Source organism: Labrus mixtus, chromosome 9, assembly GCF_963584025.1.
Source record: "Labrus mixtus chromosome 9, fLabMix1.1, whole genome shotgun sequence".
Lineage (NCBI taxonomy): Eukaryota > Metazoa > Chordata > Actinopteri > Labriformes > Labridae > Labrus > Labrus mixtus.
Genome location: NC_083620.1, coordinates 21,047,917 through 21,071,782, shown reverse-complemented (window position 1 = coordinate 21,071,782; position 23,866 = coordinate 21,047,917). Strand labels below are relative to the sequence as shown.

At 41.5% G+C, this 23,866-nt stretch overlaps 1 protein-coding gene across 2 annotated transcripts in view; it reads right to left on the bottom strand.

Moving 5' to 3' along the window:
- LOC132980621 (protein jagged-1b) overlaps positions 1-23,857 on the bottom strand; it is a 46,436-nt gene extending 22,579 nt beyond the window's left edge. Inside the window, exons 1-2 of one of the 2 annotated variants that reach the window (XM_061046843.1) lie at positions 23,026-23,857; positions 17,753-18,076 (exon numbers count right to left, since the gene is read on the bottom strand). In XM_061046843.1, the coding sequence (XP_060902826.1) occupies positions 17,753-18,076; positions 23,026-23,184 (483 nt within the window). In that variant the 5' untranslated portion in view covers positions 23,185-23,857. The remainder of the gene's footprint in view (positions 1-17,752; positions 18,077-23,025) is intronic. The other variant, XM_061046842.1, reaches the window with a different exon arrangement.
- Between the last annotated feature and the right edge of the window lie 9 nt (positions 23,858-23,866).

Below are 23,866 nucleotides of genomic sequence, written 5' to 3'. Positions count from 1 at the left end.
CTTCAAACAAAAAGCCTGATAGGCTTACTTTGGTTCAACGGACAATGATAACACTTGGTACAGACTTTATAAAATACAAGTAAAATACTTAAACCTGGCTTGTGTAGATCCGGTTAAGGAGTGTGTGTATATGCAAGGATCATACCAGCCAAAATCTTCACATTTTCATACTTCAGTTTAGACAGGAAAATGTATATAGGCCTACTATGTGATAAATACTATTCTTGATCATGTTTCTGATTCAGCTGTACTTGGTTATTTCTGTCTTTGTTTGAAAAGCTCAGATAACTGAAATAAGTATCTAAAAAGATAGCAGGAGGTTGGGAAATGTGTCTGGAACAAAGATACTGACAAACAACCTCATCTTCTGGAATTGGCTCCTAATGAAAATGTGTCTCTCCAACTGCTTGATGTGTAAACTATACATTTCTATCAACACATAAAGTCACTTGGGATTCAAAGGGAGGCCCTGTGAATGTAATCAAAATACTGTGAACATAAACTTTGTTTGAGGCAAACTTTTTTTTTACACTAAAGATACAAAGGCTAATGATTTTGTACACCAAATGTTGTTTTACTCTGAATACATTTCCCACACCTGAATCCTGGAAGCGTGTTCCATCATTACAGCACTCTTCTTTCTATATTCTCCTCTTAATGAATTCACAGGAATCATTTGCCTTGTTGCAGCAGGACATGCACAGGTGGAACTAACGGCATCACCCACATCTCTGTTCCAGCAATTACTGGAATGTACTGCAATGCAGGCATTTATAATGAGTTAATTAGTTACACCTGAGTGTGAAAATGCAAACTGTGTTCTGCACTGTGGAAAAAGTTTTATGAAGCCGGAGTAGTTCAGGCTACTTAACAACTGCCATTGTGGGTTGTTTTGCTTTACACATTCTCTGTGTTAGTGGAAGATTGTAGAACATTTTCTGTTGTCCTTTCTCTGACTCGTCCCTTTAAAGCTGGATCAAATAAAAACAAATATGAAGCCATTGCAGAAGTGTAAAAAACTGGTAAATGGACTCCAGTACAGATATAGTTCAGACTACTCAAAGCTCTTTCACACCGCATGTCACACCTACCCACACACTGATGGCAGAGGTTGCTATGTAAGTAACTAATCCTTTTCATACACATTCATACGCCGCTGAAGAAGCAGCGAGAGCAACTTGGGGTTAAGTGTCTTACCCAAGGACACATCGGACATGTAGCTGCAGGAGCTGGGGATCGAACCCCCAACCCTTCCGGTTAAGAGTCGACCGACTCTCCAGTACCAACTGAACCACGGTCGCCCACAAACTGCAGTTTCTCAAGCGTCCACTTGAGGCTGGCTCAAAAAGCCCCAGAAGTCCTATTAGAAATGTCAAAAATAGGTTGAGACATTCTTTTCAATATGGCGACCGCCATGGACAGGCTTCAAAAGTACCCTTCGGACACACACAGGTGATGTCACTGAATCCACGTCCATGTTTTCATCAGTCTATGCACCGGACTCAACTGTGGGGTTCACGTTTCGCTGCATCTTATTTGGTTGATGGTTTAGTGGAGGACAGAAATACAACCTAAACCGGAAAACTGTTTATTTCCTGTTTTAATGTTGAATCTTAAAGAAAACATTCAAATGAAATTTGATTCAATATTGACCTATTATTTATTTAAACATATACTCTAGAATCAGCTTTGTGCTGTTCTGTAGTTGAACACAGAAAACAAGAAAGTACTTTTTCATGTGTTCACCTGGATATTCATCCAAGGAATCACTTCTTGTCTGTTTCCTTGTCTTTCCGTCTAAACCACCTCCACTCTACAAGCAGTATGGTTTGATTTCTCTGCGGCCTGTGAGCCTTATAACACCTCTGTGAGATCAGGTCACTATCAGACAGCTCTCACTCTGATTGTTGCCTGTCATGACATGTGCAGATGGTCTGAGGCTGGAAAGGCTGACGTGGGTTTTCCGGCCAAAAACACAAGACAACATGAAAGCAAAGAATCAGTCCTGATTATAAATCGCCCGTTCCCTCAGGCTGTAGGCTGTCTGCCCTGTCTTTTCTCTGTAGCCTTTCACCAGCCTAATTGTGACAAAGCTCAGGGTTACAGAGTGAGACGCTTATTTAAACCACTGTTCAGACATTTATTACAGAATGAAATATTTGATTAAATGAAGGTTTACAAAAAATCTGCCCAGTTTTCCAACGACCAAACTCCTCAGCCTGACCCCCTTACTCCACCCCGTATTGGTGCCCCTCTCTCTCTCTCACCCTCTCTCTCTCTCTCTCTCTCCCTCTCTCCCCTGCCATGCCTCCCTCCCTCCGTCTCTCCCACTCTCTCTCTCTCAGACATGGGCAGGGTAGGATATCCCGACAAAGCCAGGCTGTACAAACACAGCTCTACGACAGGAAGAACTCCCAGCCCGGAGAGAGGAATTTCCCCTCCGAGCTCACACTGATGCGCACACACGCACCTGCATGCACACGCATTTCAGACACAGACACACACACACACACGCAATATAAGTGAGATGTAATCTTTTTTTTTCCGTATACAATGCTTTCATTCAGCCCTGAAAACATTATTACACTCACTACAATAGAGATTGTCTATGTAAGTGTAATTTATCATGTTAGGCATTCACCAGGATTTTGTGCTTTAATCATTTAACAATAGCTACCATCTAAAGTGACATGGGTAACACGTTATCTGACAGGTCTGCAGTGATGATTTACTCGAGATTTCCCTGATCATTTGTTTCTGAGAGAACTTAAAGTAAAGCAAATGTTTTATCAGCTTTTGATTTCCAGAGAAATCTCAAGACAGTAACGCTGTAAAGAAAGGTTCTTTGGGGAACACAAAGGTTACTTGTGATTTTTTTTTAAGCTGATAAGTTGCTCACTAGGTTCATCATTTTCATATGTTTGGGTTTTGTGTTTCTGTCTCTTTTAGAAATGTTTTTGAATCAATCTGAATCTGAATTTGTAGCTGCCAAATGCAACTTGCTAACCAGCTAGCTGCTGTATCTGTATCTGTATCTGTATCTGTATCTGTCTGCGTAGAGTGTCGTTAAAGATTCAGCAGGCAGCTGTTGAATAAACTTGAAAAAAAAAAACACTGAACAGTATCTACGCAGACAGATTATGAGAAAAAATGAACTTCATTATAAGGCGAAACTCAGCATTCTGAGTTGAAAGGAGCTTCAGATTCAGGTGATTCTTCCTTATGGTCATCACAAGCAACTTCATGCTTCATGGTTTAAAACGTTGTGATTATAAAGACTTTGATGAAAATGAAATATTATTCATCCGTAGTTGGAATATTTTCAGTATTGCTGCCTGCAGACTAATTTAATGTTGTTGACTGTTCAGCTGACCTGCTGTGCGAGTAATTAGCTGGAATTAATTAACTGGAAGTTTACCAAGCAAACACTGCTGTCTATTTTCAATATGATCAGAAACATATTACATTGAAGCTTCCTTAGAAAACAAACAAATTCAGGATAAATAAGGTCCTTCTTCAAAATAAAATATTATTTCAAAATAGGCGTAGGTCCAAAATACAACTGTTTGCATCAAATGATATTGATTCCTCTTCACACTATTTTCCTTCCAATCGTTTTCTGTCCGTATGCCATACTTTATTTTCCATGCAACATTTCCACTCATAATTACTATTCCAATTGAAAATGATGATAATGATGTGCTAACTCATGAAGCTACAACAGTAATATGATGTGTACACTGCATCAAGAATAAAGCATATCATATTATCATTAAAACATATTCATCACATCTTCACTGCACTTAATCAGACTTTTAAGGCGGTATCCAACTCATAGTTTATATTTTTGACACGTTTGATCCTTCTCTAGAAATAATCAAACTGTAGAAATCCTTACAGAAACCAAAAGCACATAAGCCTCTATGCATATATTTAAAAAATTCAATGCACACATATATCACAATAAAACTCCTTTACAGAGACACACATACGGTACAAGCAGACGAGTGGACTTTTTCACACTCTCTCTGTCTGGTTGAAAAAAAAATTTTTTGCGATTGTTTCACCAAAATGTCAATATTCATAATCTGTAGCTCAACATTTGTTATTCTCACACACCTGCCAACTCTCGCCCTTAACATCAGAGAGCTTCAGTAATTACAGGCTCACACATGTACACACACAAACACATGGACGCACACAAACACATGGACGCACACAAACACATGGACGCACACAAACATGCAAACAGTTGTCATGACAGCGGATGTGCCTACACGGGATTGGATGGCTGACACCTCACCTATTCTACAAATTAGTCACCACAGTAACAATGGCATTACTATTCCAGTGGCAGAGCTGTCATCATTGTTAGTACATACAGAATGTCAGCTTAATTTCCTTTAAAACAGACTGTAAGGAAAACTGCAAAGTCAAAAAGCTGAAATAATTCAACTAAACTGATTGATTTCTACTTGACTGAAGAAAAAAGTCAAATGTTATCTGGACACTGAGGCTCCCAACAGACACTCAACTTGAACAGCTTTGTGTCAAACATGGTTTTTTTTCTGTTATTGATTGATTCTTGGCAATAACGAAGAAAAGAAATCACTCTCTTTGGATGAAACAGGGACCAGACCACAGGAGGGGAAGAGACGTCAAGTTGAGGTGGGTGATTTGCACATTTCCATTAGTCTCTGCGGATAATACCCTATTCGGTCATCACCATGCCCTAAGGTTAAAAACACACCTAGACACACACACACACGCACACACAGCACTATGGAATTAGACCCCCGGTGTTCAGCAGTCTACCCCACCCTGCTCCCATGACCTCGTCTCTATAATTAAATGTCTCTGTTCTCGCTGTCTCTTCTGTTTTTCTTTCATTCTTGACATGATTAGCACTAGTCTTCATCTTCCTCTCTTCACCCTTACTCAATTTCTAATTCCCCACCACCACCACCACCAGCAGCTCTGCATTGCTTCATCTTCCCTTCTAACCCACACTTAGATGAGATTGATTAAGAATATGAGAATGTAAAAATCCATTAAAAACCTTCCATTTCAATTCCTTCATATGTAAGATTACATGGCTGTATTAAATTCAAAGTCTGATTAAGTACAAGTGCAGTAAAGATGTGTTTAATACGTTTTAATGGCATCTTAGTTATTGATGCTAAGAATTGTACACATCATTTTACAGTTGTAGCTTTATGAGGTTAATACAAGTTTAACTCAAGCAGTAACTTCTGGAGGTAAAAAATGAAGCCACCAGGAAACAGCACAACATTGCAGTTCCTCTGGAGTAAGAAGACATACAAATGTTTACAGTCTAGTTAATAAAAACTCTTTAGGTCTCTATAGCTTCTTTCTTTATTAGTAAAAACTAGGTACAAGGGGTAAAACTCCTCATTTTGAGACGTATGGTTTGCATACATTTGTATAATTATAGCACAGCTGATTTCACACACAGGTGGAAGTGTAGTAGGTGTTTGCCTGAAAGCTAAGAAAAGCCATAACCATTTTTTTGTGCTTGTAGTTTTTGTCTTTATTTGTGGAATACCTAATGAATGAAATGATTGCGCCTTGAACAGTTTAAGGCCATCAAAGCTGTTGGTGACGAAAGTCCCCTTATCTTGACAAAGTACTTGTTTTAAAATCAAACTGTGATCTTTCCCTAAACGTAACCACATTGTTCTCTTTCCCCAAAACAATGACGTGATGTTGTGCTGCCTGAAGCCAGATAAGTAAATACTTCAATGTGTTGATGTGAAGCTGGTTAAAGTCGGAGAACTTTGATAGGGGGATAGAGGATTTGAATAAGAATGACTTTGTTGGACCTGCTGAAAACTCATAAACATTTGATGCATGATAAGGGAATCCCTATTGGATACATTTTATAGCAGGTCACAGGATTCAGTGGTTGTAAATTAAAGTTTTGATCTTTGAAGCTCCTGTGTTGAACTTTGGGTTTGTGGAGATTTTGCCGCCCCCTGTGGACAAAGCGATACCTTCTACCTATTTTCTGATCTTGCCCAGAACATGTGTAATTTGTGTTTTATGTTGAAAAATCTCATCCAGCTTCCTTTTAAACAGTCAAACATATCACCCACTGTCAATCGTCACCGGGGGAATATTGAAACAATGGCTGTTTGAGCAGGTGCTGCTACTCTATTTATCTTCATCTGACACCTACCCCACTGCAGCCATTACATCATTCAAAACAGGCTTTATGGAAATAACTAATCTTGTTGGTGATGACCTGGTTTGTTTTTGTAGCTCATATAGAGGCCTGAGTATGAATTTATGTCTGTTTCATAACCAGCTAAAAACTCACAGCGGCTTTCAGAAAGTGTTGTAATTCAACAATTTAATAAGTCAACTAAGGTGTCATATGAATGAAGTGGAGTCAAATCGTTCTTTTTGGAAAGTTGTGGAGAGGTAAAAGAAGCACATTGTGGACACATTCACGTAAAGTTACTCAGAGTCTATCGTATACTGTCTGTCCCTCTCCTCACCCTCTCTCTCCCTCTGTCAAATTCCTGCAGGGTTAATTGGCTTAAACTAAACTATGCAGCCACTTCAAACAACAGAGGCCTCTTGACATGACGGGCCCTCATCCTCCATGTCGCCCTGCCCTATCTCCATCCTGCCCCCCCCCCCCCCCCCCCCCCCCCCCCATTGTCGGCTCTCCCTCCCTTACTCCCTGCTGCTTCTGATTCTCTCAGCCCACCACCCAAAACACCTGTGGGCCTCATGCTGAGATCATCTCCTGACTCTCACTTCCCTCAGTCTCGCCTCCAAAGCGCTGACATCAATGTCAACCTTTTCGCTCTTTCTACCACCGTCCGCCCCCTTCCCTCACATCCCCCATCAGAACCCAGACGGACTGCCCTTGTCCCCTTCGACTCCCCTCCTTCCTCATCTCCGACTTCCGCAGGAAATTACCTTGTCTAGCCGTTTCACGTCCACAACTGCATTTTCAGAGAGAGGCAATATGACTAAGAAAATAGAACAAGTCTTTGGGGGGTATGTGTCTGTGCAGAGTAATGTTGGTTAAGAGTTTGTGTTCTCAGATTACTGAAGTCATGACAATAAATTGTCCCTAAAAAATAGAGGAATGAACAGTGGGCTTCAGCAAATACAAATGGTCATTTCTAATGAATCATCTGGAAAAGTTGCTGACAGCTCTTTAAAGATACCCAGTAGTCCAACTTAAAAAATGTAAAGGACTGACAGAGGACAGGTCCTGTATTTCAAAGGTGCTGGCTTGTTGGCGGACAATAAAGGGAAGGCTCCAGAATAAATTAGATCATTTAATGACTTCAAATAAATAAGAAGTGTGAGAAAAGTTAAACACATGCAGTTCTTTGATGTTTTAATTAACCTAATATTTTTGGAAATTAAGTTTATGTTTTGACATAATGTATTTCCAGCATAGCACTCTCTATCTCAGACCTGAGCTCAGGTAAGTTTGAAAATTCGAAATTGACTTGTGTTGCTTATGATACATGCACAATGATACATTTAAGTAGAGAAGCACATATGATGATATCAGCATAAAGCTAGTTTTAGACAATAAAGGCTTGCAAACTAAAAAATCTCCATCTGTCCCAAAAGATTTCTGCTTATGCTGGTCGCTTTAATCATGCCGACATGATGCAAGACGTTCAGGTGATCTAATGCCATTCACTATACATTCCAATACAGTGGGTAAAGGTGTTTAAAAAATGTTATTCATAAATATATGTTGCAGGTTTTACAAGTCAAAACATAAGTGGATGTAGTGTTTTTATATTTTTCCAGGTGAAAAGTTACTTATTGAAAGCTTTGTTTTGCACGTCTGAACCTGCACCTTGACTGTCACAATAAGAGTAAGCATAAAAATATGTTAATTGCACTACAAGAGAACTGTAGTGGACTCTGCATTTAAGTGAAAATATTGTACATGTACTGGAAATGACTTTGGTCACTGGCTGAAATGAGATGGAAAATATCAGCCTATACAGAAATATACATACAAAAGAACAGAAGTGATGATTTCAGATGTATCTTTTAGTTTAAAGGTCCCATATTATGCTTTTTCTGGTTTTATATGCTCTTTAGGGTGTTTTCCAAGTGTCCTGTGCATGTTTAGGCACATCTATTTGAAAAAATTCAAAGTCCGCGGAAACGCTGCTTCTCCTACCTCCTCCTGTTAGCTGTAGCATTAGCCGCATGTAACGCTCGGTTCTAGCCCCCCTCGATAAAAATTTGTCAGTCCGACGTCATTGTCAGTGTGAGATCACTGATCTAAGCCCATTGGCTCGTTGTGGCAAGCCCAGCAGCTCATGTTGAAATAACGACAGAGCGGATTGGCAGACCAATCAGAGCAGACTTGGCCCACGTGGGGTCTAACAGTGTGGGCTCAACAGAGTGCAGCTGACGGACTCAGAGCGGAGAGGGAGCAAGGAGGAGCAGTACATGAAAACAGACACTTTTTTCAGACTTTAGCTATTGTGAACGTACAAAAGTAGGTACATAGATTAAATATACGAACCCTAAAAAGGGCAGAATATGATACTGGATGTATGGAAGGATGGAACAATTGATGGATGGATGGATTTTACTGTGATAGATGTTTTTATATACTGCATATTAGATTGACTATATGTATCGATTCATGACTGGACTGACAGAGACCAGAGCTGGAAAAGCATCATGGGACAGTTCGAATCATAAACAACATGTTTCTCAATGTGATGACTCAAAATGTTTGTGGTTGCTCCCGTTGAGCTTCGGCAACACAAGAAACCACAGAGAGGAGAGGGAGGATTTATGATAGACTGTACTGTAACTCTGCCTTCTCTGTGTAATCCAGAGGGACACGACATGACTGAAGGGCAGTCACACAGAGAACAAAAGGTTTACAATGACTGATTTAAACTAGAGAGAGAGAGTGTGTGTGTGTGTGTGTGTGAGAGAGAGAGATGACTATAAAGAGACGCTGAGGAAAGAAGGCGAGGCGACAAGAGGAGGAGGATATTGATGGCAGCAAAAAGGAAACAATTTGCTCTAATCACACTTGTGTGTTGGTCTTAATGATTATTTACCTGCGTTCGATGAAACACAATGACATCCGCTGACTGAATTTTCACAGTGATCATGTTAATTAAGCTTTTGTTACCTCTTTTCTCTTCTAATAAAACAACTCCCACTTTTAAATCCAATTTGCACACAAATGAAATCATTAAAACAAGCTTCCCTTGAGACGTTTAACCCCCCCGGTTATTAACTTATCTCTAAAAACACAAGCTCCAGATCCCGCTGCTATTAATCTTAAAAGTAAATTGTGTATGTGTGTGTGTCTACGTACAAGCCTGCAGGTCTGTGTGAACAAACGATACAGCAGTATCAGCGTACATGCAGGTATGCAGGGCTGTGTAGGTGAGTCAATTAGGGGACAAAAGAGAGGCGGGCACAAACGGCGGGAAGGGAAAGAGTGAAAGAGAGACTCGGGAGAGAAAGAAAGCTCCGACTATGCTGCTCTCCTTAGTTTCCCTTCACTAACTGCCCCCTGTTTCGGCTCCCACACAGCAGGAATGCATCGCTTACAACGCTATGTGTGTGAGAGATTGTGTGTGTGTGTGTGTGTGTGTGTGAGTCCTGTATGATGGCAGTGAGAGACCCTTCTGGTTACTTTCAGTGATGAAAATGACCTTAAACATGAACTTAATGTGCAATTCTGAGGTACAATTACATTACTTGAGTTTTTTCATTTCAAGCCACTTTCAACTCCAACTTTGCTACATTTGATGGGGGAATATATACGTCACAACAATTGCCTTACAGCTTGATGTTCCATCACTAAGCCAGCAGTGGAGGCTGTAAGAGATGCATAACAAGGGCGAGAGAAAGTTTGTGTAAATCATGGAGCCAGCAGAATGGAAAAGTGTGTAGAGTTTGGCTGTTTGTTAACATGTTGAGCCTGTTTTTCTTTAGCAGCACCATTACCCTGCATGTGTAGAATATAGCCGTTTTCACACATGAATACAGAGACATGACACCGCTGATTGGTCCAGTGTTAAAGTACAAAAAGGTTTTGTAATGGCAGAGCTAAAACATCCGGGAGTAAAAAGGGAGTATGAGTTGTGGCTAGTTCCCCAATAAAGAGATACACCCTTCAAAGATGTCATTTAAAAAAAAGTGTTTTAATGCCCAACTTAATTAAATTAAAACAGCAAAGATTTTACTAAAGTACAAAGTACGTAAAATATTTACATAACAGAACTTGTTTTTTCTTCTCCTCTATCCCCAAAATAATCTCACAATTCCTCCAGTTCTTCTAGTGATCCATTCAAGGGCTGACTCCCTCAGTTATGAACAACTGGACTAAATTATTGAACCGTACAAAGTAATTAAAAATGACGCTGCCTCAACCACCTACAGCAGTCAAACACAACTAACAGTGTGCCCCTTTTAATTCAGTATTGACTATCTCATATTAAATATATATATATATATATATATCTCACAGGGCATTTTCTGATGCCGTCTCAAAGACAGAATAACAGAGATGCATGTGAAGACTACAGCAGCGACACCGGAACATATTTGCATGACAGCCACACTTTGCATGTTGAACTCGGTGCCCTGAAAAGAATAAAAGCCACCTGAAAAGGCTTTTGCTCTTCAGGAAGGGCTTTGTTCACCTAAATGCATTCTTATTAACTAAATCAGTGAATGTTGTCCCTTTTTCTTCTCTGTTCACGTTGGAGGCTTTCTGCCTCTACCAAGGCTGATACCACCACTAAACAATACCAGTGAAAGGAAAGTCATTTGTGGTGATCATAGCATAAAACATGCACCGGAGAAAATAAATAACAAAAATTTGACTTTTCTAAAACATTATAGTGATTTAACTTTCTGATGAAAACTGCCCACATTTTCTAGAAAAGCTTATTTCTAGATCCTCCATTCTTGGTCGAATTGTATGGCGGAAAATCTCAGTTTTGATGTCGTTTGGAGGAACGTGTAAGCAGTACCACCTTTATTGGATAGTTGACAATTTGGAGCGAAATAATGGAAAAACGATTAACCGTTCATAGTTTTTAAGCAAAACTACAAGTGATTTTTGAGTTTATACAATTGTTGGTATTTTTGACCTCCATGCATTGCAGAGAGAAATATTGTACATTTTACTTTATTAACTTACAGTCACTTTGAAGGATATACTTTTTTCATATGGTCATTTTATACAACATGACAGTGTTACAGATTGAACTTGAGAAAATTATAAATAATCTGCTTCGCCTCGGTTAAATACAACAGGAGCAACATTAGCTTTCATGTAGAGTTGTGTCACTCGTATTCTGATGGATCTAAGTCCAAAGTTCCCTTTCTTTAAGCTCTAGTTTTGATCCCTCTAGAGGGATCTCTCTACTATGTTTAACTCACTATAACAGTATGGCGCATGTCATAGCCAACACATTTAAGCTAAGGGTACTGCAGAGTCATGTGGTAAATCGAAATGCATGTGATATTATTCATGACATGTTTAAGATATATTAAGAGTACTTTATGGTTAGAAAATTGTGAGGAGCAGCTTCAAGTGGAGATTTTAATATTGTGTTTAATACTGAATATGTTTTGGTATCTTAACACAAGCTAAGACCTGAGTACTTCTCCAGCAGCAGTAAAACTTTAGTTTACACTCTCAGTAACTGACTTGACATCACGAGTGCCTTACATATAGGCTATACAGCACAGCTTCTTTGAAATCAAACTATATGGCAATATGATGCACTTGCACTAATATTTAAGAAATTAGAACGAGGATCCTTTGCTCACACTCCTTTAGGCTGATGGATGCCATACATCAGAACATATGAAGTATCTACTGACTGTATTTATTGTCTTCATGATCTGAACGTGATGTATGATTTGGCATCTGGCTCAGCGTGCGATAGTCTTATCCAAATATATTACAGTCATATCGACGCAAACACAAGAGAGGCGGTCACCAGGAATGAGAAGAGACAAGCCAACCGGAACAAAGTTGGTGCACATACTGTATCTGTTCACACACTCTCAGCTCCATATGCGAGTCTTTCCCAGATCAGTCAGCGACGGCCTCTGGCAGTGAACATGACCATGGATGAGTTAACACTTGACATGTTGACATGAGGATAATAAACGGTGGGGACTACACTCCATTCACTAAAAGCATTTCTGTAGCAACTACCATATTGTCATTTGTCACAGGTCGTTTAAACTGAAGAGCGAGCTTTAACCAAACCGATGAACCACCTCAGGATGTGAAATGGTCAGAAAACATCACATTATGTTCTTATAATAACCAGTTATACACAGCAGCATCTATGGAGAAATAAGCACTCTGCATGCTATCACCTGGTCATTAGTTTTGCAATTTGTTCTCGTCAACTTGTTTGACTTATATCGAACTTTGTACTTATATCATCCCCCTCATTTGTTTACGGACTTGTTCCCACTTCTGTCAGATTAACAGATTGGTCAGGCACAAACAGAGCACTGTTTTCTTGGCAGTTCACTCCATTTCCCTCCGACATCCACACAGAATCAACAGTGAAACCACCAGCAGAAAGACGCCTTGAACAAATGACCTCGCAGTTGTGAAGTCTTTGAACTTTTCCCATCTCTGCGGAGGCGCCGCAGCTTGAACCGCTGAGTGTCTGTGATACCACTGCCGGGGGTTAAAATGAAGCCGTGTCCCTCAGACGATCTGTGAGATTGCTGATCACTGAAGCAAAATCGAGATTTAACTATGGAAACCAGACCAGGAGAGCCGCAGTGACATTGTGTTGCATCCTTCATTTTAGTTTAGAATTTGGACATGATGACTTATCTTCACCAGTGTTGATAATGTTTCTGAGAAGTCCAGAATCTTACAAGAATAGTCGGACATTTTTCAAAGTGAACCGTGAGAAGATGAGAAACGTTTCATGTCTGTGTTTGCTATTCAGTAAGGAGATAGTGCTACATAGCTTAACTATAGCATAACTACAGGGGGCAAGGGTAACCGGAGCCAAGCTATCTCAAAAGTTACAAGATATCCCGACTAAAATCTCTAAAGCTCACCGTACCTCTACATACAGATATGTAAGACTTGACTAATGGTATGAGAGGGAGTTGTGCAGACTCCCCAATGTTGTAAACAAAAAAAAAACTTTATGAACCTGTGAAGAACTTCTTTTCAAACATATATCTGATCTGAAATCATTTTAACCTTGTTGAGATAGACACAAACATGTTTATTTGTGTTTGTAGAGTTATCTTTAGGCCCTGGTCAGAAGTTAGCTAGCTGTTTCAACCCCTGCGATAGCTAACAGATATTAACAGCTAATTAGCTAGCTTCATAGGGGCGCAGGTGGCGCAGTGGTTAGTGCATGCGCCCGATGTATGAAGGCTTTAGTCCTCTAAGCGGGCGGCCCAGGCTCGAATCCGACTCTATCCACTGTCCTATCTCTACAATAAAGGCAAAAACGCCCCAAAATAAATCTTAAAAAAAAAAGAAAATAGCTAGCTTCATACTAAAGAATGATCCTTTTATTTAACTCTGAAGCGCAGAAAGGAAACAAATATCAAACTAGCACTTAAGAGCTTAGTTTTAAGAGCCTCGAAGGGTTTTGTGGTGTTTCAACCATATACTTTTAAACTTTAAAAAAAATTGGATTGAAAAACAGATTTCTCTGTGCGATCCAAACCCTCATTGACATCACTGGTGAAGTACTCCATTAGGATGATGTCCATGAAAAGCCGAACAAAAATCATTTAGGATTATGAACATTTGAAATATAAAATGCTGTTATTTTTTTGTCTTTTTTTCCCATTCATGGTAGAGCATATCCAAGGATTCCTAAACAGTGATGTGAGTCATCAGCCGTTATTAAATATGACGTATTCATAAACGATATTAATACTATAATCTGTTAATGTTCATTATACCTAAAACAGCTCTCTGTTAGCCGATAATCCCCCTTGTATTAGGGTACTGGATCTTTTGTTTGATGTTTGAACTAGTAACTCCGCTTTCAAACTACACAACAATAACAGAAACTGATCCCGATTACAATAACTGTCTGGAAAAAATACAAACACATGGCGCTGTAGCCAGAGAAATCACACACACAGCCTTACAGCAGAAGCCTCACAGGGATGTAAAAATTCAAGTAATCATGATGACATTATACACAAAACAAACACAACACAAAGAATAACATCAAGGCTTGTATTCCTAAGCAAATACAGACTCTCTCTCACACACACACACACACACACACACACACACACACACACAACAAACTGCTCACGCACACATTTCCCTGAAGAGATTAGTGGGAGAAAAAGAGAAAGAATGACTGAACAAGTGAGGGAGGGCAGGGGACAGAGAGTGAGAGCTCACCTTTCCCTCATAATGACTCCGCTCACCTGTTCATCCCCTCACCTGAGGCAGGGGGATCACTCTCTCCCCCCCCCCCCCCCCCCCAATCCTCCACCCCCAGAGATGGCCAGATAAAGCAGGTCTTTCAGCCTGAGATGCACTGACGCTTACTCTAGTGTGTCCTCTCTACCCCCCTCTCTCTCTCTCTCTCTCTCTCTCTCTGTCTCTCTGTCTCTCTCTCTCTCTCTCTCTCGCTCTCTCTGTCTGTCTGTCTGTCTGTCTGTCTGTCTCTCTCTCTCTCTCTGTCTGTCTGTCTGTATCTCTCTCTCTCTCTCTCTGTCTGTATCTCTCTCTCTCTCTCTCTCTCTCTCTCTCTGTCTGTATCTCTCTCTCTCTCTGTCTGTATCTCTCTCTCTCTCTCTCTCTCTCCCTGCAGTCCAGCCTTTGCTTGCCCCGCGGACCGGCCCTGAAACCGATCCAGGTAGGCTTTCTGACTGAGAACTTTCTCACACAGGTTCCTGCCAATCACACACCTACCCAATGTACAGGAGGATGAGGGGAAAAAACAGGAAAGGAAAGTGTGACACACACACACACACAGTAGGCATAGCACACACACATGAACGTACTTTACACAGATAAGAGATGATAATTGGTTCTGGGACAGAGAGTCTCACAGGTAAATGGACTGATACTAATCACAAAGAGGAAACCTAAGCCAGCTGTGTGTTACATTTTTGTGTGTGTTCGCATTTATGTGGAGGTATTTGTGAATGTGTGTAGCCAGGTCAGAGTTGATGTATTAGGTGTGTGTGTGTTTATGACATGTCATCCGGCTTTTGTGCGATATCAGACCACAACAAGAGAACAAAATATAATGATGAGGCCTTTTTGTTCCAATTTCTGGAATAGTTTCATGATAGATAAACCATGGTGTGAGCGTTCAAAGAGAGAAAGAGCTGCTGCAGGAGGATTTCTTTCACTGAAACTAAGAAACAAACAAAACCTCTGCAATCCTCAGAAACAAAAAGTGTCCTTTTCAAGTTGAAAAAAAGAAGGTTACTCACTGAATCTAATCTTATTGATACTGCATTGATAGCAAGATCAGCTTGACTGTAGACGTTTGGTTAAGGTGATGGAGGTTTGCACTGATGGATTTTTAGCAAATGACTGAAAATAAGAGCTCAAAGGTAAACTGCTGCACACTGTCTAACTTGCAAACCAAATCATTAATAATTATGATGAGTGGTTGCAGGGTATAGCCACTTCCTTTTTAAGATACCCTGCCCATTTGAACAGACTGTTTGTCTGATGAAGGTCTAGTACCGAAACATTGCCAATACATGTTTGTTTGCAAGTTAGACAGTGTGAGGGAGTTTACCTCTTAGTTTTTGATGGACACTTTGATCTCCTACACGCCTGTCTTGTGAAGTTGATGTGTGGAGGTTCAAAAAATGGTTCAAATAATGTCCAGAAAATGTAACATTTAACCACCATAACTTCCCAGGACCCTTATCAAAACATGCTCAAAATGTGTTCAATCAGAAGTCTGTGTGCGACTACTTTTGTCTTCTGAGGAGGCCTATTCTTTGTCAAGGCACTGAAAAATACCCACAACTAATGATGTGTTAGTTTTTAGCAAGTTTCAGCCTGCATAAAGAGGAAAAAGATGTAGCGATATAAAGGTTGGGATAGAGGAGAAAAGACAAAGGTGGATTGAATAAGTAATCAATAGCTCTTCCTTGGCCACACTCGCCAACTGCTGTGCTGAAAGCAGATGAATTGGTCTGCTCTTTAATGAGGACGGAGATGGAGAAGAAAGCAGCGTGATGTTTTTGATCGAGAAGAAGAATGTTCGATATGCTCCAAGAAAGCAGCAAAATGACCAGAAGTTTGTTACCCATTGGGAGAAGAGGAAAGGAAGTAGAAGCAATAGCAATGAGTAAGGTCTTTTACCTGCTTTTTGTAAAGTGTCTCGAGATAACACTTGTTATGAGTTGACGCTATACAACTAAAAATTGATTGATTGACGAGAAGGAGGACAGAAAAATGCAGAGGAAGAAGGTGTAACTCGGACAAGACGATTGGATGAGCAACAATACAGTGTGATCACGGAATAGGCCCAACAGCAATAAAAAGTCTAACACATCTTATCTTTGATCATATGTAATCACATCATGGGATGTTTAGCTAAGGTGGTAAATCAAACAGTTCATGGCACATTCATAACCTTTATGGCTTATGGGAGATCGTTAAACAAAAGCAAAGACTACTCCTCTTGATTGTTGCCTCATTGTGAACATAGGTTGTTATCGGATTGACTATTCATCCATTATCTACCTCAGGGTACACCAAGTACCCTGTCAAACACAAGGCTGACAATCAGAGTTCACATCTCACACACGTACATCCAAGTTACCCAACACCTAGTTATTGATCAGTGGTAGAATCTGGAGTACCTCAATGTCCCACTGGACTCAAATCCAGGGCCTTGCTAACCACTGCAGCACACGGCCTCCCCTTACCAAACAATGTGTTGCCCCTCTCGAGGAGTTGAGACCTGAATCACTTAAACTGCAATAGTCTGCCAACTGCCAGCAGCAGCATGCTACAGTGGTGCACAAACAGGTATCCTGTTAACCATACACAATGCATGCTGTCATTTTGCGTGAAGCGCTAATAACAGCATGCTAAACATTTGCCAAATTGATAACCTGATTCAGTGTGGGTTCAGTGTGCCAGTATTTTCTAAATCAACACCAAACACAAAGTAAAGCTCAAAATTTTACGAGACCTGAAGATAGAACATTGCAGTAGCCAGCTGATCGCTACCAACAGCATGCTAATGTGTGCATAATAACGTCTAGCATATTTAGTTTAGCATGCAGGCACGCTAATGTGTTTTTATTGATTAGTTTAAGCAGTTCATAAAGTTTTGGATTATTTAAAATTGTATCTCCTGGTTATAAACTACAGTAACAATAGCCAAACTCATTAACCATGTGATGTTTTGGCCTTTTACTTATTAGGAGTTATGGTTTTAAATTTAAAAAAATCATTACTTGAAATTGACTTTTTCAAAAGGCAGGCCAATGTGAGGGACACACATCCCTTTAAGTGAAGTATCTTATATACAAAGAGGTCTTCAGGTCTTCAGAACATTCTTGGTTATAGAGTTATTCTAGGACTATTTCCACCCGCACATAGAGGGTCTAAAAGCATGGTAGCTTGAACTCTGAGTGTCATTGTTATTCCACTCTAGCCTCAGTTTGAGTGTATTGTTGTACTTGAAGCTTTGCCTGTTTCCTTGGTAACCATACTGATAACCAGCACTGCCCCTGTACTTACTGGCCAGGCGTACTTGAAGGGAATGACAATGTGTCCATTAGTCCCATCCTCTCCTCCTCCTTCGTGTCCTCGGTGGTGGAGTGACTGGGAGTTTCCACCCAGGATCCCTGTGCTGCCTGACCCGAAGGTGCAGGTTCCAGTCGGGGCGACCCGGGCCTGGTACTCCTTCAGACAGGCTTGGAAGAAAGTGTCACATTGGTCCCTGGCAGAGCAGCGCTGCCCCCCAATTGCAGAGAGGTCGCAGCAGTCTCCGGTCTGCAGCAGTCCGTGTGGGTTTCGAAAGTGGCGGATCTGAAGCTCGAACATCCCGACAGCACACACAACCTGAGTCCAGAGAGAGGAGGGAGAAGGGAGGGAGGGAGGGAGGGACAGGCTTACATTATTATCTTCACTATAATTAAACAAACTCTGGGCATAAAAAGACATGCAACAACGTGTGAAAGTTCCCCTCACAGTTAACACTTCAAAGCCAGGTTCTGCCTTAATTGATGAGCAAGCAGATGTAGCTAAATAAGGCTGCTGCAAAGTAAGAGGTGAAGTGTTTTTTGTTTTTTTTTTAAAGGAGAGGAGAGATATATACGGTTTTCTGTTTAGAAAAAAAAACATTAGATATCAGCTAAGCATGAAAATAAAGAAAAAAAATGTAGAAAGACAGAGGGAAAAAAAATGAAACAGAAGCTAAGCAGAAAATGGATGGGATTTCAAGTCTCTCAGGGAAACACACTCCTGTGAATTATAATGCTAAACGTTTGGAAATCCCCCGAAGAGCTTTCTTGCTTCGACTTGGATGTGAATTTACAACCTTCATCACAAAATCCCAGAAAGCACTCGGCCTAGCCAAGTAAAACTTTCTATTGAATGTTAAATTTAAAAAGAAGCATCGATCATCATAAATACTGTTATTGATTATTATTATTACTGCAATTACGGCGACATTTTGAACAACCAGTAGACTACATCCAATTTTCGTCACCAAAACCTCAATCTCAGGAGCAATTGGCGATCAGCTTATCAGAATATAGCTCCAGGATGCAAGGGCCAACTTTTCAGTGGTTCCCATATAGCCAGCAGGTAGCTAGCCTTTGCCTTTGTTAACTGTACAACTAGCAGCTTGTATAAGGAAAATTGAGTAGACAATGAGAAAGGATGTATAGTAACAGATTTGAGCTGCACTTGCATGCAGAAATCTGTAAAAGACTTAATTTTAAGCTAAACTGTTGTTAGATGAAGGCCGAGGGGTCCAGCATTACTTAATGGCGGATTGTATTTCACCCATTTTGGTCTCCATGCCGATTGTTTGCCTGCATACAACTGATTATCTGAGATAACCAAAACCTCATCTGTAGTGGTTTGGCTACTTTTGTGGCAAACCATTCTTTAAAATGAGTGTCACTTCAAAAGATACAATTAAGCAAGGTTATAAATGATGGCTGAGACACAGAGGCTGTGATGTGAAAAACAAATAATGTTCTTATTGACGACCACTTTTGCTTAACACAAAACAGCTTCCCTGGATGAGGAATTTAGCCGGAAAAAAAACATCCCGACTATGCAATTAGCAAACTCTGTGTGATATTTGGTTTCTATTCATAAAGGGTTATCAAACACATTCGAGAATGTTTGAGAGGAGACTATCATGTTTCCTGAAATGTAACTCCAGGGAATCTACAGCAGCCTGGCTGTCGCCTCTGCATCATCTGTTTATCAGTTTGTTACCACATAACAGACCTTAAACAGAAACTTTGATTCCCACAACTTTTCCACCCCAAATCATGGAAAAATACCCCCTAACTGCTGCCATTTAATACTGTTTATCTCTACACTTCCTTGTCTTTCTTTCTTTCTTTCCTCTTGTGTCACCACCACTCCCGTCTTATTTCTCACTCTCTCCTCCCTGGGGACGATATCACTGAGAACCTGCTCACACTCCTCCTCCTCCTCCCGTCTATTTTCTCTATCTGGGAACGAGCTGTATCACTCCTGTCATTTCTCTTTCTGTGGCCATCAGCTCTTCTCTGTATTGTTGCTGTTCTCCTTTTCATCTGCCTCCCTTTCTTTTCTTTTGTGTTCCCTCCCTGTTTAAAGACGGGTGGAGGAGACACACCGACACCCCTTCCCACACACACTCTGTAGAGTTAACAAGACCCCCTGAGAGTCTCGGAGCACCAGGGTCAGGTATGTGCGTGCTTGCATGTGTGTGTGTGTGTCACTGTCGCATACGAGATAATGACTGGCTTCTAAAAAAACAAAAAACCTCACTTTTATCTCAGTTTGCCATTAAACCATCTTTTCTGATAGAGAGATCTGAATAATTCTAGCTCTTTTTTTTTTTTTGCTGTACACTGGACTTAATGATCGCTCATTAAGCCCGAGAATCAGACTCATGTTTCCCCAAAGTGGTGTAAAGATCATCGAAAGAAATCCCCACAAACCAACAAGCTCTGATGTTTCTAATGTCGACAATCTGAGAATCGCAATCTGTGGCGCTCCTTTGTGTTTGTCTGCGTGGCCCTCTCTTGCCCCTGTCCCAGCCTGAGAGAGGGTGAGGGGGTGAGGTGGGAGGGGTCAGCGGGATGGAAGGGTGGAGAGGAGGGGGTTTAATTCGACTACATCAAAAGGTTTGTGGAGATACAGTGGCCCTCATCACTCTACATCCTCCTTTCTTCCTCTCCTCCTCTCGCTGCCCAAATCATTCCCGACATACCAGCGTTTCAGCGCCCAGTCCAACCAGAGAGGGAGAGAGAGAGGGAGAGAGAGAGAGACATGCAGACACACAGACAGATAGAGAAGAGACAGAGAGAGAGAGAGAGAGAGAGAGAGAGAGAGATGCAGACACACAGACAGATACAGAAGAGACAGAGAGAGAGAGAGAGAGAGAGATAGAGAGATAGAGAGAGAGAGAGAGATGCAGACACACAGACAGATAGAGAAGAGACAGTGAGAGAGAGAGAGAGAGAGACAGAGAGAGACATGCAGACACAGACAGATAGAGAAGAGACAGAGAGAGAGAGAGAGAGAGACAGAGAGAGACAGAGAGAGAGAGAGAGAGAGAGAGAGAGACAGAGAGAGAGAGAGAGAGAGAGTCAGAGAGAGAGAGAGAGAGAGAGAGACAGATAGAGAAGAGACAGAGAGAGAGAGAGAGAGAGAGAGACAGAGAGAGAGAGAGAGAGAGAGACATGCATACACACAGACAGATAGAGAAGAGACAGAGAGAGAGAGAGAGAGAGAGAGATAGAGAGAGAGAGAGAGAGATAGAGAGAGAGAGAGAGAGATAGAGAGAGAGAGAGAGAGAGAGAGATAGAGAGAGAGAGAGAGAGGGAGACCAGGCTAAGGCTCAGATCGTTTCTGCAGGAGAGTTACGGTGGTTAAAGGATCACTTAGACCTAAACTCAGGATGGATCACAACAAATCCTCTCTATCTGAAGAAGTCTAGACATTTATGGTTCAGTAACTGAGCTTTATCTGTGTAAAGCAGGTGAAACTTTTACTGGTAGTTTAAACAAGAACATAGGGCTAAACAAGGAGCCATTAAAAGACAATTTTAAAGCACACATTCTCCTCCGAAACAAATTGCTGAAGTAAGCTCTACTGCATATTTGCTCAACAGTCAAATTGTGCAAAAGCAAACAGACTAAAGCTAAATGAAACTCTTAAATGTCATACGTGTGTATCTTTCAACATGAAATAATGCAAATAAAATGGGGTTGCGCAATAAAAAAAGACCATTGAGAGTGTAAAACACTTCGTTATTCTGACTGCAGACAAATTTCAAAGAAATCTAACGACAAAAAATCAAATTCTTTAAATTCATCCCAATTCAATCAGTGTTTTTCAATCCATAAAATTGAGTATTTTGCAAAGCTGAATGTCAGATTCTCTCGCAGGCTCATTCTGTGCTGCACTGTGATGGCATGCAGAAAAAATATAGTCAATACGCTTCTCTTGTAATTCTCTCTCTCTCTCTCTCTCTCTCTCTCTCTCTCTCTCTTTCTGGGCATTTCTGGATCTTCATGCTGCCCTGTTCCCTGCATTAATGATCATCATCCTCAACAGCAGCAGAGGATCCAGAGTGTGTGTTTCACGCTGCAGTGGAGTCAGAGAGCGGAGGGAGTGGAGTGTGTTGTTGCTCAGCTGTGCAGGGGTTGCAGAGGTGCAGCGAGAGTCACACAGAGCTGTCTGAACGTTCAACGTTCACACGCCCCGGAGTTTATTCTGCTGTGGCCCCGGGCTCCACACACACCCAGGAAACACATGCTGGATGTGAGCTCAGGGTTTCAGAAAACACATGCACACATGCACACATGCACACACACAAACACAGACACACAACCCTGCACACATGCACACTGTGTAGAACCTCTGGGCCTGTTCGAGCTCTACTGCTGGGTCCTGTCACACATCACAAGCATCGTGATCAGCAGTTGCCTGAAAGCTCAGAGGGAGAATGGGGGAGAAACTGTAGTTTTGCAGCTTCATGGCTATTATTTTTCAGCAGAAATCCCCATGATGCTAAAAGTATTGAGTCAGAATCAGACATGTTCTTGCAGGGCCTATTAAGCAATCCTGTCATTTACAAGTCCATATAAAACACAACAAGGAATCTCTCAAAGATACACTGAAAAGTGTCAGAAAGTGGCAAAGCAGCAGCAGGAAAACCTCCCAAGACGGAGATGCAGAGGGATGCAGTTGCATCCATCCTCACTGGTAAGGAGCTGATGCTGAACAGAGGGTGTGACGAGTATGGGTATTCCTCATCCCCCGTTAATTCATTGAACAAGCTATTCTAGTTGCTACTATAACAAAAAAAAAAAGAATCTTACACAGCAGTTGTAAGCTTTTACTGAGCTATATTTCTCTTTGTCTGCCAGCCTCATTACTCTTTGTTTGGTATACAAGCAGTGGAATAATAAACAGTCACTGCCTCACAAGGCTAAGAAGATTTTGCTGAAACATTCTCATGGTGACACATTTTTTCCACTAATATTAGCTTCTACATCAAGATTACTGTAGTTGTGTGTTTTGTGGGCTGACAGACACCAGCAGGGTGAAACAACAGGTGGGCACAGCGCCATGGAGGAGCAGAATGAGGGCAGCACAAAAAGGGGATTGGACAGTGTGTGTTAGTGTGTCTGTGTCTGTGTGTGTGAGAGAGTATATGTGGACTCTGTTGACTGTTTGCACGCAGTTGTGATAAGGACAATAGGCGAAACCACATTTAAAAGTCAGCTTCGGGGGGTTTAAGAGCCTGAAATAGCACTTAATCAGTGGCTTACCTGCGGCTGTATCGTGAAGGCGAGGAGAAAAATCACAGCACGCCGCAGGTGGAGGTGTCCTCTGGGTGGTTCACTCATCATGGCCAGTGATCCGGTTATCTTTCCCCTCCTGTTTCTGGTATAGAGGCGAGTTTCCCCGTGCGCTCTCGTGCTCTCCATCCCTGCGTCAAGGGATTGGGGACCCGGTTGTGCGCTTTGGTGATGCTGGTGTCCCTTTTTGCCCCCTCCTCCTCCTCCTCCTTCTTGCGCCCTGCGTCCGTCCGTCTTCCCAGCTCCCCTCTTCTTCTTCTTCTTCTCCGGTGTTAAACCCTGAAACTCCCGCTGAGCCTCTTCATCGCGTCCTGGTCGGATAAACCATGACTACCTCTGTCTCCGCTTGGATTTATCCACCCATTCACTCTCGCAAACACACCTGATCACCCCCTCACTGCCGTGTCCAGAGTATTTCCACTTCCACTGGGAGTGACACAAACACACCACACATAGACACACTCCCCTCGCGCTGTATTCCGCCCACCACCTGCGTTAAGAGGCTTTAAAGGTCCAATCTGCCGGCTCAGTTGACTTGAACTCTCATCCTAATTAGCTGGCACTCTCTCTCTTCTCGTTCTTCTTCTGTCTCTTGCACGCAAAAAAAACAAAATATGTATCACATCTATCTAAATCCTATTTCGGAGTGAGCGTGTTCGCCGAAGTTGCGTCTCTTTCCAGAGGAATGGTTTTACTATGCGCTCTTCTCATCGAAGCTGCTCAATGGTCATTTGTCAACCCGATATGAAGCCCAGCGGCGACAGAGTCAGTGTGGGAAACAATGAGGGAGAGAGAGAGTGTGAGAGAGAGA